Genomic DNA, 14,722 nt, shown 5'->3' on the forward strand with positions numbered 1-14,722 from the left:
AGAAACATAACTCCATCCTGCTTTTTGCAAGAATTATTGCCCCTTTTGGACTTAGAAAATCAGTTTCCTTGGTTAAGTTTTATGTTTAGGTCAGCTTTTCTCCTAAACTATTCAAGCTATTGCTTTATAACTTGCAACAGTTGTTCACCATCATCAGCTGACTATGTACATCAAGAAACATAACCCCATCCTGCTTTTTGCAAGAATTATGCCCTTTTTTGGACTTAGAAAATCATGGGTAGGACAATTTTTCTAATATACAAAAAAAATCAGATGAGCCTCAGCACCCACAAGGCGGTGCTCTTGTTTACTTTATGTATTTCTGAATACTTGTGTATTTCTACATACTTCAGTTTCTGAGGTAAGAAAAAAGTTTAGTTTATATTGATATGTGTGTCAATTTTAAGCAGCATGGCTCAAGATTTATGAAAAAATGTAAATTTCGAGTTTTTCTTATCATTGAAAAAATGACAATGCGATCAAAAATGTAAAAAATTTATGGAAATATCTAACGAAGATTTGTGTAACAAAGGCTAACCTGCTAAAACTTTACCATTTTACATAATAATTACTTTGAAGAAAGGAAATTTGATGACAAAATTGCAGTTTCTACTCTTCTTTTTTTTACTGTGCCTTTTTGCATCATTTTTAGAAATTTGAAATGTTTTTTTCTAAAATGATTTTTGTGTTTTTGGTAGGTTTATCAGCTTGAATGGGAGCCATGAATCTGTCCTGTAAAGACTGTGGCATGTTTCGTATCCTGAAAACTATTGACTGATATTTATTATGCATGTTGGTAACTTCCAATTTTATTTATTTCAGCTTGATTAACGATGTAAGTTTTGGAGCATCAGCAAAAATACTTTCATCTCATTTGGAATATATATATATATTCCAAAAATTTGTGAATGACTGACTTTGTATGCATGAAACATTTGGAATGCATGCTGATTTAGCAGAATTCAGCGCCAACCCAAGTGTCGACGAGAGTTCAAGTATTACATTAACAAAAAGAAGCCTGATGAAGTAAAATGCATTTGTTCTTGTGCCGTCATAACTTCTGCGAGGTCTTGTGCTGTTTAACATCAGAGTATTCATGTGCTGTTACAATGTCTGCATACTCGTGCCGTTTTAACATCAGCGTCTTTTTTACTGTTGCAAGCATGATAATCTTTGTACCATATTTTTAACAGTGAAATTTTATTGTCAGCATGTAAACAGTCCTGGTACCAAGCATGGAACTTGTGTTCTAACTTCCACATTGGAGCGGTAATTTCTACAGATGACCGTATTGCCAGGACAGTAACGGCATACGAAGCAGATTTAATTATTATATAAAAACAGTCTTCAAATAGCATGCTTTCGTAGAAGTGAAATTTGTTAACTGAAATGCTAAACTGCTGAGAGGCAGTGAAGTTGTACAAGTTTTAGGGCATGCTCTATGGGGGACCATAGAGAAATTATATTCTTGCTGACTAAAATACACCCTAGTTGCATGGAAAAAACAAGTGCATGCAGAAAAATGAGGCACAAAATGTCATCTGGATTTTATTTTATCTCGACAGCCGTAAGAAAAGGTGAACATAACACAAGAGATGTGACGACTGTCAACTGGAAACTTACGGACAAGTGAAAAGACTTCTTCAGCATTTAGACATGTTAGGAAAAGTGTTTCATAATTCAGTACTAAAGGCACCAAGGCTAATGAAGTTTTCAGGCTTTCGGTCTAATAAAAAGCATTATTTCTTGATGTACTGTACATCACTGGAGTTGTACATAATTCTTCTTTTAAGATAGAGTAGCATAAAGTTTAGATTAGAACTGGAATATATAGTTGAAAGTGGAAGAATATTTATGTGAAATGTTTGTCAGAATTTATGTAACTGCCAGAATATAACATAGGGCTTTAAAGCTGAAATCAAAAATTTCTCTCATTTCATCGTCCAGTTCAAATTTCTATAAGTCGTGGATTTCTCTGTATCAATATGTTATTTTTTCATCAACACTGATGGAAAATTGAAAAAAAAAAATGTTGTTTTAACAGGCATGTTGTGTAACAGTTGACTGGGCAGACTTTTATCTCATTTGAATTGACCATGTCTTCAAGTAAAAGATGTTTTTGTTTTAGATTGAAAATAAATCACATCTCCATTAACTGATTCCATCAGTATTGATCATACATAGAAGATACTGTAAAAATTGAAAACATTTCAAATGAATTTTTTGCCATACCAGCATTTGATTACAACTTCACTTAATTATATTAAAGGTACTTTAAATTTAGATCACAGCAACTTTGTAAATATTTAATGTAGCAAAAATTTTGAAGAACTGTTTAAAGGAAAAGCAACATTGTTCAGTGTTTATTCCTTCTGCCTGCTAAATTTCTAAAATGGACTGGTCCATCAACCAATTTACTGACTGAATAGCTGTGCAGGCAGATCTTGGTCTGCACTGGTTGCATAGGTAGAATCACTTGCCACCAGAAGGTTAAAAGTTGAATTATTTAATGCAGTGAAAGAATTTTCAAAATAGGCTAAGAAATAAGGAAGTTACAAACATTTCAATATTTTATCAGCATGGCAGCCATTTTGTTTCCATAGAAGCATAAAACAAAAACGTGAATTTCATTCATTTTAAGATATTTGTTTTCACTGTATTTCCTTACCTGTGAAAAATTATTTCTCAACTTTTTCCATACAGAACGAAAGAAATGATCATGCTTTATATCTTAAAATCAGTAGTATATAAATGACGACATAAAGTCGCTGAAGTTGCTGCTTCCATGACTAGCCATTTATTTCCATTTCTTTTTCAAAAATGGTCAGATTTTAAAAATTCTTTCAGTTTTACAAATGGTTGGATGAAAGCTTTCATATCAGGTAAACTCTTTCCTCTTAAATATTCACGTGATTTTGTCCATGCAAAAAAGTCAGTTTTTACAGTAGAAGTTGTACACATGGTTTGTATGATAGCCAAAGCATAATAAACATGAGTCATGTTACAGTGTATCATATTATAGTCGTTTAGATCCCTGTATTAGTATAATGCTGTAGATTGGTCAATTTTCGTGATGGTTTAAATTTTCGCTTATATTGGTAAACAGTCTGGTTGTGAATACGAAGCAGTCATGAATTTTAAGCAGCATTATTGTGGAAAGAGCAATTCGTCAGGGAGTTTGAATTCTTAACAAAGTGAATATGGCTGTTGTCTGTCAAATTGCAAAATTAAAATTAAAGGAAAATTGCACAGTCTACAGTAAATAGTTATAATTTATGAGAAAAAGTGCTTCATTCAGGAATTTTAAGGGTCGATTTAAGTGCTGTCATTGTAGAGTTTCTTTAATTTTTAGCTCACCTGTCACAAAGTGACAAGGTGAGCTTTTGTGATCGTGCGGTGTCCGTCGTCCGTCGTCCGTCCGTCCGTGCGTGCGTCCGTAAACTTTTGCTTGTGACCACTCTAGAGGTCACATTTTTCATGGGATCTTTATGAAAATTGGTCAGAATGTTTATCTTGATGATATCTAGGTCAAGTTCGAAACTGGGTCACGTGCCATCAAAAACTAGGTCAGTAGGTCTAAAAATAGAAAAACCTTGTGACCTCTCTAGAGGCCATATATTTCACAAGATCTTCATGAAAATTGGTCAGAATGTTCACCTTGATGATATCTAGGTCAAGTTCGAAACTGGGTCACGTGCCTTCAAAAACTAGGTCAGTAGGTCTAAAAATAGAAAAACCTTGTGACCTCTCTAGAGGCCATATATTTCACAAGATCTTCATGAAAATTAGTCAGAACGTTCATCTTGATGATATCTAGGTCAAGTTTGAATCTGGGTCACGTGCCTTCAAAATCTAGGTCAGTAGGTCAAATAATAGAAAAACCTTGTGACCTCTCTAAAGGCCATATTTTTCATGGGATCTGTATGAAAGCTGGTCTGAATGTTCATCTTGTTGGTGTCTATGCCAAGTTCGAAACTGGGTCATGTGCGGTCAAAAACTAGGTCAGTAGGTCGAAAAATAGAAAAACCTTGTGACCTCTCTAGAGGCCATATATTTCATGAGATCTTCATGAAAATTGGTCAGAATGTTCACCTTGGTGATATCTAGGTCAGGTTTGAAAGTGGGTCACATGCCATCAAAAACTAGGTCAGTAGGTCAAATAATTGAAAAACCTTGTGACCTCTCCAGAGGCCATATTTTACATGGGATCTGTATAAAAGTTGGTCTGAATGTTCACCTTGATGATATCTAGGTCAAGTTCAAAAGTGGGTCATGTCTTCAAAAACTAGGTCAGTAGGTCAAATAATAGACAAACCTTGTGACCTCTCTAAAGGCCATATTTTTCATGGGATCTGTATGAAAATTGGTCTGAATGTTCATCTTGATGATATCTAGGTCAAGTTCGAAAGAGGGTCATGTACGGTCAAAAACTAGGTCAGTAGGTCTAAAAATAGAAAAACCTTGTGACCTCTCTAGAGGCCATACTTGTGAATGGATCTCCATAGAAATTGGTCAGAATGTTCACCTTGATGATATCTAGGTCAAGTTTGAAACTGGGTCACGTGCCTTAAAAAACTAGGCCAGTAGGTCAAATAATAAAAAAACATTTTGACCTCTCTAGAGGCCATACTTTTCATGGGATCTGTATGAAAATTGGTCTGAATGTTCATCTTGATGATATCTAGGTCAAGTTTGAAACTGGGTCAACTGCGGTCAAAAACTAGGTCAGTAAATGTAGGTCTAAAATTATTAAAATCTTTTGACCTCTCTAGAGGCCACATTTTTCAATGGATCTTCATGAAAATTGATCTGAATGTTCACCTTGATGATATCTAGGTCAGTTTCGAAACTGGGTCACGTGCGGTCAAAAACTAGGCCAGTAGGAATAAAAATAGAAAAACCTTGTGACCTCTCTAGAGGCCATATTTTTCATGAGATCTTCATGAAAATTAGTGAGAATGTTCAGCTTGATGATATCTAGATAAAGTTCAAAACAGGGTCACGTACCTTTGAAAACTAGGTCAACAGGTCAAATAATAGAAAAACCTTGTGACCTCTCTAGAGACCATATTTTTCAATGGATCTTCGTGAAAATTGGTCAGAATTTTTATCTTGATAATATCTAGGTCAAATTCAAAACTGGGTCACATGAGCTCAAAAACTAGGTCACTATGTCAAATAATAGAAAAAACGACGTCATACTCAAAACTGGGTCATGTGGGAAGAGGTGAGCGATTCAGGACCATCATGGTCCTCTTGTTATTTCTTGATTTTTATATCTGGTGAAAAGTTCTGAAATTGTCTCATAGAAAAATTATGTTAAAATTGTTTAATTTTATGCAATCTCTTAACTAGATGTAAAAAATAAAATGTGCGGGCATGAAATAAGTTGGTTTTAATTACTTGTACGGAATTGGATTGCACAAGTTACATTCTTATTAGTGACGTATCAAATTTTGTGTTGTGTTTTGTAAATTGAATGTTTGTTCAGTAGCGTTAGCTATTTTTAGAACACACTGTTACTATTAGTGGTAATTACAAAAGCATGACATTTTGACATTTTATTGTTATATTTACATGTTTGTGAAATTTTGGTTGTGTTGAGAAAAGTATGTGGATGAGAAAATGCTATATAGCGGGTCTGGTAAAAATTTTGATAAGAGGGCAGTAAAGAATGGTGTTATTAAGAGAGAAACAATTTAAGGATCTTAATTGTGAGTGCATCACTCTATAGAATTTTTGTGCATAAAACATTGTAGGGTATTTGTTATGTAAGCAAATTATTTGTATTAAACATGATTTCTTGACTTGTATTATAAATAGCTTGTCCATAGCAATTCACAAGTCAATAGTTCAGCAATAAATTTTGCTGCGTTTCAGTAAAAACTTTCTGAAAATTTATTCCTGATGGAATCAATAAAGAAATCTAGTTATGCTCTTAACCTTCCCTACTTTATCAAAAATTTTACCAGATCATTTTGAGATATGGTATTTCACATTATTATTTTATACATGTTTGACGAGAAATTTTTATTCGAGAGGTATACATTAGATGTGGGTTTTTTGTTTGGTTTTAAATGAACAAAAAAGTATTGTATGTATTTTTATGAAATTATATTATTTTAAACAATGAAAATCAAATCTCTGTGTTGATAATCATTAGGCATACATGAAAGTTTGGTTTCTGATTATGTGATTGGTGGAGATTTAACATCATGTTACTGATTAGCCGAGCTTGAGCTGAATTTTTATTTGATAAATCTAATATGCAAAGCTGAAAGAGTTTGACATTCTTTTTAGATTGAAGAGGTTCAGAGGATGGGTGAAGCCATATGAGGGCATTGGTTTTTGAAACCTCCAGCTGGTTGGAGAATTCCATTTGTGTATTGAAAGTTAATTGAATTCTTAATGTCAATCAGTAGTTATTATTTGTGAAAATCTCTTTTGATGAGATAATCAGAAACAAACTATTTGTATACGTTAGGTACTAGGTCACAGTTAAAAATGACTGTTTGTAAGGCTCCTCTAATTTAGAGATACAGTTCTGATGACTGTAGAGGAAGTTCCTTTTGGTGGATACTGTAAAATCATTAAATTTTGTGGGCATGAAATTCCATGGTTTTGGTCAAAATGTCAATTTCATGGGGATATGACTTTGTGTATTTCAACTTTTAAACATAAAATGAATGGGAATTTTACTTGTTTGTCGGTTTAAATCTTTTGGATTGACTCAACCACGAAATCCGCAAAAATTAGTCCCCCTCGAATATTAATGATTTCACAGTAATTGAATATAATTAAGTAATTTAGTAGGAGTTAACAGTAACAAGGAGCCACATCCAACCAGTACCTTGGTTAATTAATGGTTTTAAAAGAATATGGTTTTGTAAAGGGAAGAAAACAATTAGATCTATTTATAACTTAAGAAGCAGACGTATTTTTAACTGTGGCGGAATATGCACTTTTTTATGAAGCTTTTTAGGACAGATTGTATATATAGATATTTACAGTCAGTAACACACAGTCTCTTCTGTTTTGGTGCTATGTAGAATATTTTATCTGTTGGACTTTACTTTTAGTCTTTTATGTTCTGTTTTATAGAGTAGCCAGTACCTTTTTTTCTCGCTTTTTTTTTTCTACAAACATTTAATTTTTGTCAAGAATTGCAGCTCTTGTTTAGAATCTGCTATAAAAGTGCTACCTCTTTTCGACCTATTTGCAAAGTATTTCTGTAAAAAATTTCTAGTTCACTCTTCATATAAACGTACCTTTAAAGCCAAGAGAACTTTTTATTCAGCGACTAATTTGACAAAATTTGATAGGTGAGGTGTTTTTTTTTATGGAAAAATCAGGAGGTATTCCTTCATAAGACCTAAAAACTCTTTAAGTGTTTTTCATCGTGCTGGAAGGAATATTCAAATTTATTAGTTAATATTCATTACTGTAGTTACATCTTTACTTTAGCTTCTTAGCTGCTTTAAATATTGATGAAGTTGAGATCTGAATGTTTCTGAATCTCACAACGAGGCATTGTTCCGCACTTACGTGTGCCATATTTACTCAGATCTGATCTAAGCCAATCACAGTTGTTCCTTTTAGTAAACTTTCTTTATTTCGGCCAATCACAGTTGTTCCTTTTAGTAAACTTTCTTGATTTCGGCCAATCACAGTTGTTGTTTTTTTTTTAGTAAGCTCTTTTTATTTCGGTCAATCACTGTTGTTCTGATAGTAAGCTTTTTTTTATTACCTTAGTGCTAATGCATTGAAAATCAGTTATAGTAATTCTGATTAGTTGCCACTGAAGAATTAGAACAATATTAAGGACTATCATGCTTAGAGCATAAACGTAAATGTGGAAGTGTTTTAAGTTGGCTATATTGGAATGAAATGATTGTTTTTTTACTGACAAATTCATTTAACAAGTTTATTTTTTAAGGTTTTTGGTATCTAATACCATGTACCTAGTCAAATGTTTGATGTGTTATTGTGCCATAACATGACAAATGCCATTCAGTAGTAATTTTCAAGTTTTGTAAAGTTTTTTTCTTTTATTTCTAGCGGCATAGATTTAATTGAACTGCTTCAGTTATTAATGAGTTTTCAAGTATTGTAAGGCTGTTTGTTTTTCCTACCCTGTCAGACTTCCAGTTCTTTGATTATGGTCAACAGCTACCTTGATATGGTTACACATCTGTAATCTGAATTTATCGAGAACTTTAGCTTCTTGTTTACCTGTAGATGAGAAATTGTTATGATATGTTCATTAAAAGGTAGTTGATAATTGTCTGAAGTTATCATTTCTAGTGAAATTGCAGAAAGAAATCGGAAAAAAAGAGAAATGGCATATAAAGAAAATTATATTTTAATAAATGGTTCTGCAAGAACAAAAATTAACTGATTCCAAATTTCAATATTTTAAATTCCAATATTTTCAGGGTTCAGTTATCACTATATTTTATAATAAAGAAAAACTTGAAAGTGCTATAATTGTTATAGTCGGTATTTTCAACCATAAGCATCTGTCCCTATTTTCAGGATAGCAGACGTTTAGCCCAGTAATAATACCTTACTTTACAGTACACATCTAAAGTTCTGAAGCTGTAAATGCTATTGGTTGTTTTGTGGGGTCTAAACTATGTATTTATTCATTCTGATAGCTGAACTTTTCTTGTATTGAAGCAGATATTTCTTTCTATGCATTCTGTACACTGGTAATTTAAAGTATTAGGTTTGTGATTTATTGCGCTATATTCTTGCATGTTTCAGCATTGCTTTTTGTTGATACTTTGTTCTGTAGAAAGAATGTGTTTATCGATATCTATTGTGTTTATTATTTGGCTATGTGAAAAAATGACAATAATTAAAAAGATGTAAGGTATACCAACCTGTTAATTGTTTTTTTCATCCATCAGATTGATTGTGTTTCAGAATTACACAATTCTGCAGCATTGTAATTAAGTGTACTTAGAAATATTTGGGCATAATCAAAGTTCAGATGATTTTTGCCAGTTTTCTAATACCACGATTGTATATTTTGGTTTCTGTAATATTTGCCATTTAACATGATTATACTGTCAGTTACAAAGTATTTGGGGGCTATATTGGAGACGAGCATGTCCGGTGTGTGTCCATCCACCTTGTTGGCTCCACATCTACAAAGCCACTTGGAATATTTGCATAAAAGTAACATCAATGGTTAACTTTATCATGACAAAGTGCAGAGTGCACAACCCAGGGCAGGGTCAAGGTCACACTTGCAGGATTAAGGTTAAATAGCTTAAATTAGTGTCCGCTGCAGATCTCCAAATTGCTGGGGAGCTGCTGGTAACACTAGCATCAGTTGTTCACCTCATTAAGGTGACTTGCAAAGCACATGACCCGGGTCAAAAAGTCGTACGTCAAGATCACATTGAGAGGTCAAATATATGTTTATGACCTTCATATCTTCTGAGCCACTAGAATGAACTGCATTGAATTAGCATCAGCTGATATCCTTTCCTAAATGAGATACAGAGAGTAAAACCCAGGTCATTAGGTCCAGGGTTGGAGGTGAAAAGTCAAGTAGATAAAATTTGTTACCATTTCATAATTTAACTGCTGTAAGGAATTTTGTAAAAATAGCATCAGTTGTTGATCTCAAGGTGACATGCATTGTGCACTTGGTCCAACGTCAATGTACACATGTGCAATTTACAGAATTCTGTTGCACCATTAGGGTAATTTTGACAGGTCACTTTATGTCATTCCATAGGGCGGGTCAAAGGTAGTGGGAAATGAGACCGATGACCTGCTGCCAAAATATCTTGAAGCTGGATATGTATATATGATATTTATCCCACATTTAATTCTTACCTTATGTTTGTGACTTATGGGCGCTTAAGTAGCTTGCTTTCATTTGTTGAGATGCTTATGGTATGTCCTCCCACTGTTGGCCTGTTACAAAAAGAGAATTGTGTAAGAAGCTTAGATATACATGATTTTTAGCTTGACTATTCAAAGAATAAGTAGAGCACTCGGCATGACATCAATGTCCTGGTCACACCTTGGTTAAGTTTTTTGTATCAGTCCACATTTTGACAAATCCTTTTGACATTTAGCTTTTAACACTTTTTTTTTATCACAGTCTTTATCTGTAAGCAAGAGAACATAACTCTCTCCAGTATTTTGGCCGAATTATGGATCTCTTGAACTTAGAAATAGGTTTAGTTTTCATACAAGTCAATGTTTTGTCAAAACTATTTGACATTTGGCTTTGAAACTTTGACCACTTGTTTACCGTCATAGTCTCCATATGTAGGCAAGACTACATAACTAGGACAAGGATTTTGGCTCAGTAATAGCCCTTTTTAGCTCATCTGATTTTTTGAAAAAAAATGATGAGTTACTGTCATCACTTGAGCGGTTGTCGGCGTCGGCGTTGCCTGGTTAAGTTTTATGTTTAGGTCAGCTTTTCTCCTAAACTATCAAAGCTATTGCTTTGAAACTTGGAATACTTGTTCACCATCATAAGCTGACCCTGTATAGCAAGAAACATAACTCCATCTTGCTTTTTGCAAGATTTATGGCCCCTTTTGTACTTAGAAAATATCAGATTTCTTGGTTAAGTTTTATGTTTAGGTCAACTTTTCTCCCAAACTATCAAAGCTATTGCTTTGAAACTTGGAATACTTGTTCACCATCATAAGCAGACCCTGTACATCAAGAAACATAACTCCATCTTGCTTTTTGCAAGATTTATTGCCCCTTTTGGACTTAGAAAATCAGTTTTCTTGGTTAAGTTTTATGTTTAGGTCAGCTTTTATCCTAAACTATCAAAGCTATTGCTTTAAAACTTGCAACACTTGTTCACCATCATAAGTTGACCCTGTACAGCAAGAAACATAACTCCATCCTGCTTTTTGCTAGATTTATGGCCCCTTTTGGACTTAGAAAATATCAGATTTCTTGGTTAAGTTTTATGTTTAGGTCAACTTTTTCTCTTAAACTATCAAAGCTATTGCTTTGAAACTTGCAACACTTGTTCACCATCATAAGCTGACCCTGTACAGCAAGCAGCGTAACTCCATCCTGCTTTTTGCAATAATTATTGCCCCTTTTGGACTTAGAAAATCATTTTCTTGGTTGAGTATTATGTTTAAGTCAACTTTTCTCATAAACTATCAAAGCTATTGCTTTAAAACTTGCAACAGTTTTTCACCATCATAAGTGGACACTGTACATCAAGAAACATAACTCTATCCTGCTTTTTGCAAGAATGATGGCCCTTTTTAGACTTAGAATGGGTAGGACAATATTTCTATTACACAAAAAAAATCAGATGAGCGTCAGCACCCGCAAGGCGGTGCTCTTGTTTGACATAGAAATTAGTTAAGTTTCACATACCATTCAATATTTTGTCTAATCTGTTTGATATATGGCTTTTAAACTTTGAATACTTGCTTACCATCATGGTCTCTATGTGTAGGCAAAATTACCTTACTTTTGTACTCACAACTTATTAGCTGGACCATTTGAAAAATAAATAGACCTATCCTATTAATCATGCAATATTCCGACATTTTTAGCTCACCTGAGCACAAAGTGCTCATGATGAGGTATTGTGATCACGCTGTGTCCGTGTGTGGGTCCATGCGTCAAGTCGTCCGTTGTCAACAATTATGTTTAAACAACATCTCCTCCAAAACCACTGAATGGATTTTGATGAAACTTGGCCTGGATGTTGCTTGGGTGGTCCTCTACCAAAGTTGTTCAAACGGTTCCGCTTGGTTGCACATAGGGGCCACAAGACCTAAAAATGAAATAATTTCACAAATATTCCTTATGTCACCCTCTACCAAAATTGTTCAAATTATACCGATTTGTCCAAAAACATGACCGCCTGGGGGCGTGGTCACTTTTTCCTATATCATATATATATAGTAGAAACTTTAAAAATCTGCTGGCCTGATTTTAAAATAATTTTATGCAAATGATCCTTGTGTGACTCTCTACCAAGATTGTTCAAATTATTTTGATTCGTCAAAAAACATGGCCACCATGGGGTGTGGTCACTTTTCCCTATACATATATAGTGGAAACTAAAAATCGTCTTGTGTGAAAATGCTAGCACGATTTTAAAATAATTTTACACAAATGGTTCTTGTGTGACCCTCTGCCAACATTGTTCAAATTATTCTGATTCGTCAAAAAACATGGCTGCGAGGGGGCATGGTCACTCCCTATGTGTATATTGTAGAAACTTAGAAAATCTTCTTGTATAAAACTGTAGCCCAATTTTGAAATAATTTCACACAAATTGTCTTTGTGTGACCTTCTACAAATACTGTTCAAATTTTTCTGGTAAGTCAAAAAGCATGGCTGTCAGAGGGCATGGTTACTTTTGATAAACAATTTCTGTATATAACATCTCCTCCAAAACCACTGAATGGATTTTGATGGAACTTTAGTCAAAATGATCTCTGGGTAGCTCTTTTTCAATGTTGTTAAAATGGTTCTGGTTAATTGAACATATGGGTCTTTTTGGTTAAAAATAGGTTTTCAGCTATTAGACTTTAAAAATCTTTTTCTCTAGAGCTTTGATATTTGGCATGTGATATTATACAATTACGGACTTTTTAGCTCACCTGTCACAAAGTGACAAGGTGAGCTTTTGTGATCGTGCGGTGTCCGTCGTCCATGCGTGCGTGCGTCCGTCCGTAAACTTTTGCTTGTGACCACTCTAGAGGTCACATTTTTCATGGGATCTTTATGAAAGTTGGTCAGAATGTTTATCTTGATGATATCTAGGTCAAGTTCGAAACTGGGTCACGTGCCTTCAAAAACTAGGTCAGTAGGTCTGAAAATAGAAAAACCTTGTGACCTCTCTATAGGCCATATATTTCACAAGATCCTCATGAAAATTGGTCAGAATGTTCAGCTTGATGATCACTAGGTCAAGTACGAAACTGGGTCACGTGCCGTCAAAAACTAGGTCAGTAGGTCTAAAAATAGAAAAACCTTTTCACCTCTCTAGAGGCCATATATTTCACAAGATCTTCATGAAAATTGGTCAGAATGTTCACCTTGATGATATCTGGTCAAGTTCGAAACTTGGTCATGTGCCTTCAAAAACTAAGTCAGTAGGTCAAATAATAGAAAAACCTTGTGACCTCTCTAAAGGCCATATTTTTCATGGGATCTGTATGAAAGTTGGTCTGAATGTTCATCTTGATGATATCTAGGTCAAGTTCGAAACTGGGTCACATGCGGTCAAAAACTAGGTCAGTAGGTCTAAAAATAGAAAAACCTTGTGACCTCTCTAGAGGCCATATATTTCATGAGATCTTCATGAAAATTGTTCAGAATGTTCACCTTGATGATATCTAGGTCAGGTTCGAAAGTGGATCATGTGCCATCAAAAACTAGGTCAGTAGGTCAAATAATAGAAAAACCTTGTGACCTCTCTAGAGGCCATGTTTTTCATGGGATCTGTATGAAAGTTGGTCTGAATGTTCATCTTGATGATATCTAGTTCAAGTTCGAAAGTGGGTCATGTGCTGTCAAAAACTAGGTCAGTAGGTCAAATAATAGAAAAGCCTTGTGACCTCTCTAAAGGCCATATTTTTCATGGGATCTGTATGAAAATTGGTCTGAATGTTCATCTTGATGATATCTAGGTCAAGTTCGAACAGGGTCATGTGCGGTCAAAAACTAGGTCAGTAGGTCTAAAAGTAGAAAAACCTTGTGACCTCTCTAGAGGCCATACTTGTGAATGGATCTCTATAAAAATTGGTCAGAATGTTCACCTTGATGATATCTAGGTCAAGTTTGAAACTGGGTCACGTCCATTAAAAAACTAGGTCAGTAGGTCAAATAATAGAAAAACCTTTTGACCTCTTTAGAGGCCGAACTTTTCATGGGATTTTTATGAACGTTGGTCTGAATGTTCATCTTGATGATATCTAGGTCAAGTTTGAAACTGGGTCAACTGCGGTCAAAAACTAGGTCAGTAGGTCTAAAATTATTAAAATCTTTTGACCTCTCTAGAGGCCATATTTTTGAATGGATCTTCATGAAAATTGATCTGAATGTTCACCTTGATGATATCTAGGTCAGTTTCGAAACTGGGTCACATGCTGTCAAAAACTAGGCCAGTAGGTATAAAAATAGAAAAACCTTGTGACCTCTCTAGAGGCCATATTTTTCATGAGATCTTCATGAAAATTAGTGAGAATGTTCACCTTGATGATATCTAGGTAAAGTTCAAAACAGGGTCACGTACCTTCGAAAACTAGGTCAATAGGTCAAATAATAGAAAAGCCTTGTGACCTCTCTAGAGACCATATTTTTCAATGGATCTTCATGAAAATTGGTCAGAATTTTTATCTTGATAATATCTAGGTCAAGTTCAAAACTGGGTCACATGAGCTCAAAAACTAGGTCACTATGTCAAATAATAGAACAAGAGGACCATGATGGTCCTGAATCGCTCACCTATCCCCACATGACCCAGTGTTGAACTGAGTATGACGTCATTATTTCTATTATTTGACATAGTGACCTAGTTTTTGAGCACATGTGACCTAGATATCATCAAGATAAAAAATTCTGACCAATTTTCATGAAGATCCATTGAAAAATATGGCCTCTAGAGAGGTCACAAGGTTTTTCTATTATTTGACCTGATGGCCTAGTTTTTGAAGGCACGTGACCCACTTTTAAACTTGACCTAGATATCATCAAG

The 14,722-nt window shown here is 34.5% G+C and overlaps 1 protein-coding gene across 9 annotated transcripts in view; it reads left to right on the plus strand.

Annotated features, from left to right (window-relative positions):
• LOC123546781 (pre-B-cell leukemia transcription factor 1-like) overlaps positions 1-8,880 on the plus strand; it is a 54,211-nt gene extending 45,331 nt beyond the window's left edge. For 8 of the 9 annotated variants that reach the window (XM_045333346.2, XM_045333370.2, XM_045333337.2 and 5 more), the window contains one exon: positions 823-8,880. Coding sequence is in view for 2 of the 9 variants with exons in the window: in XM_045333395.2 (XP_045189330.1) it covers positions 823-831 (9 nt within the window). In the remaining 7 variants the exon portion in view is untranslated. The remainder of the gene's footprint in view (positions 1-822) is intronic. The other variant, XM_045333404.2, reaches the window with a different exon arrangement.
• Positions 8,881-14,722: the final 5,842 nt, after the last annotated feature.

The sequence above is a fragment of the Mercenaria mercenaria genome, chromosome 15, assembly GCF_021730395.1.
Source record: "Mercenaria mercenaria strain notata chromosome 15, MADL_Memer_1, whole genome shotgun sequence".
Classification (NCBI taxonomy): domain Eukaryota; kingdom Metazoa; phylum Mollusca; class Bivalvia; order Venerida; family Veneridae; genus Mercenaria; species Mercenaria mercenaria.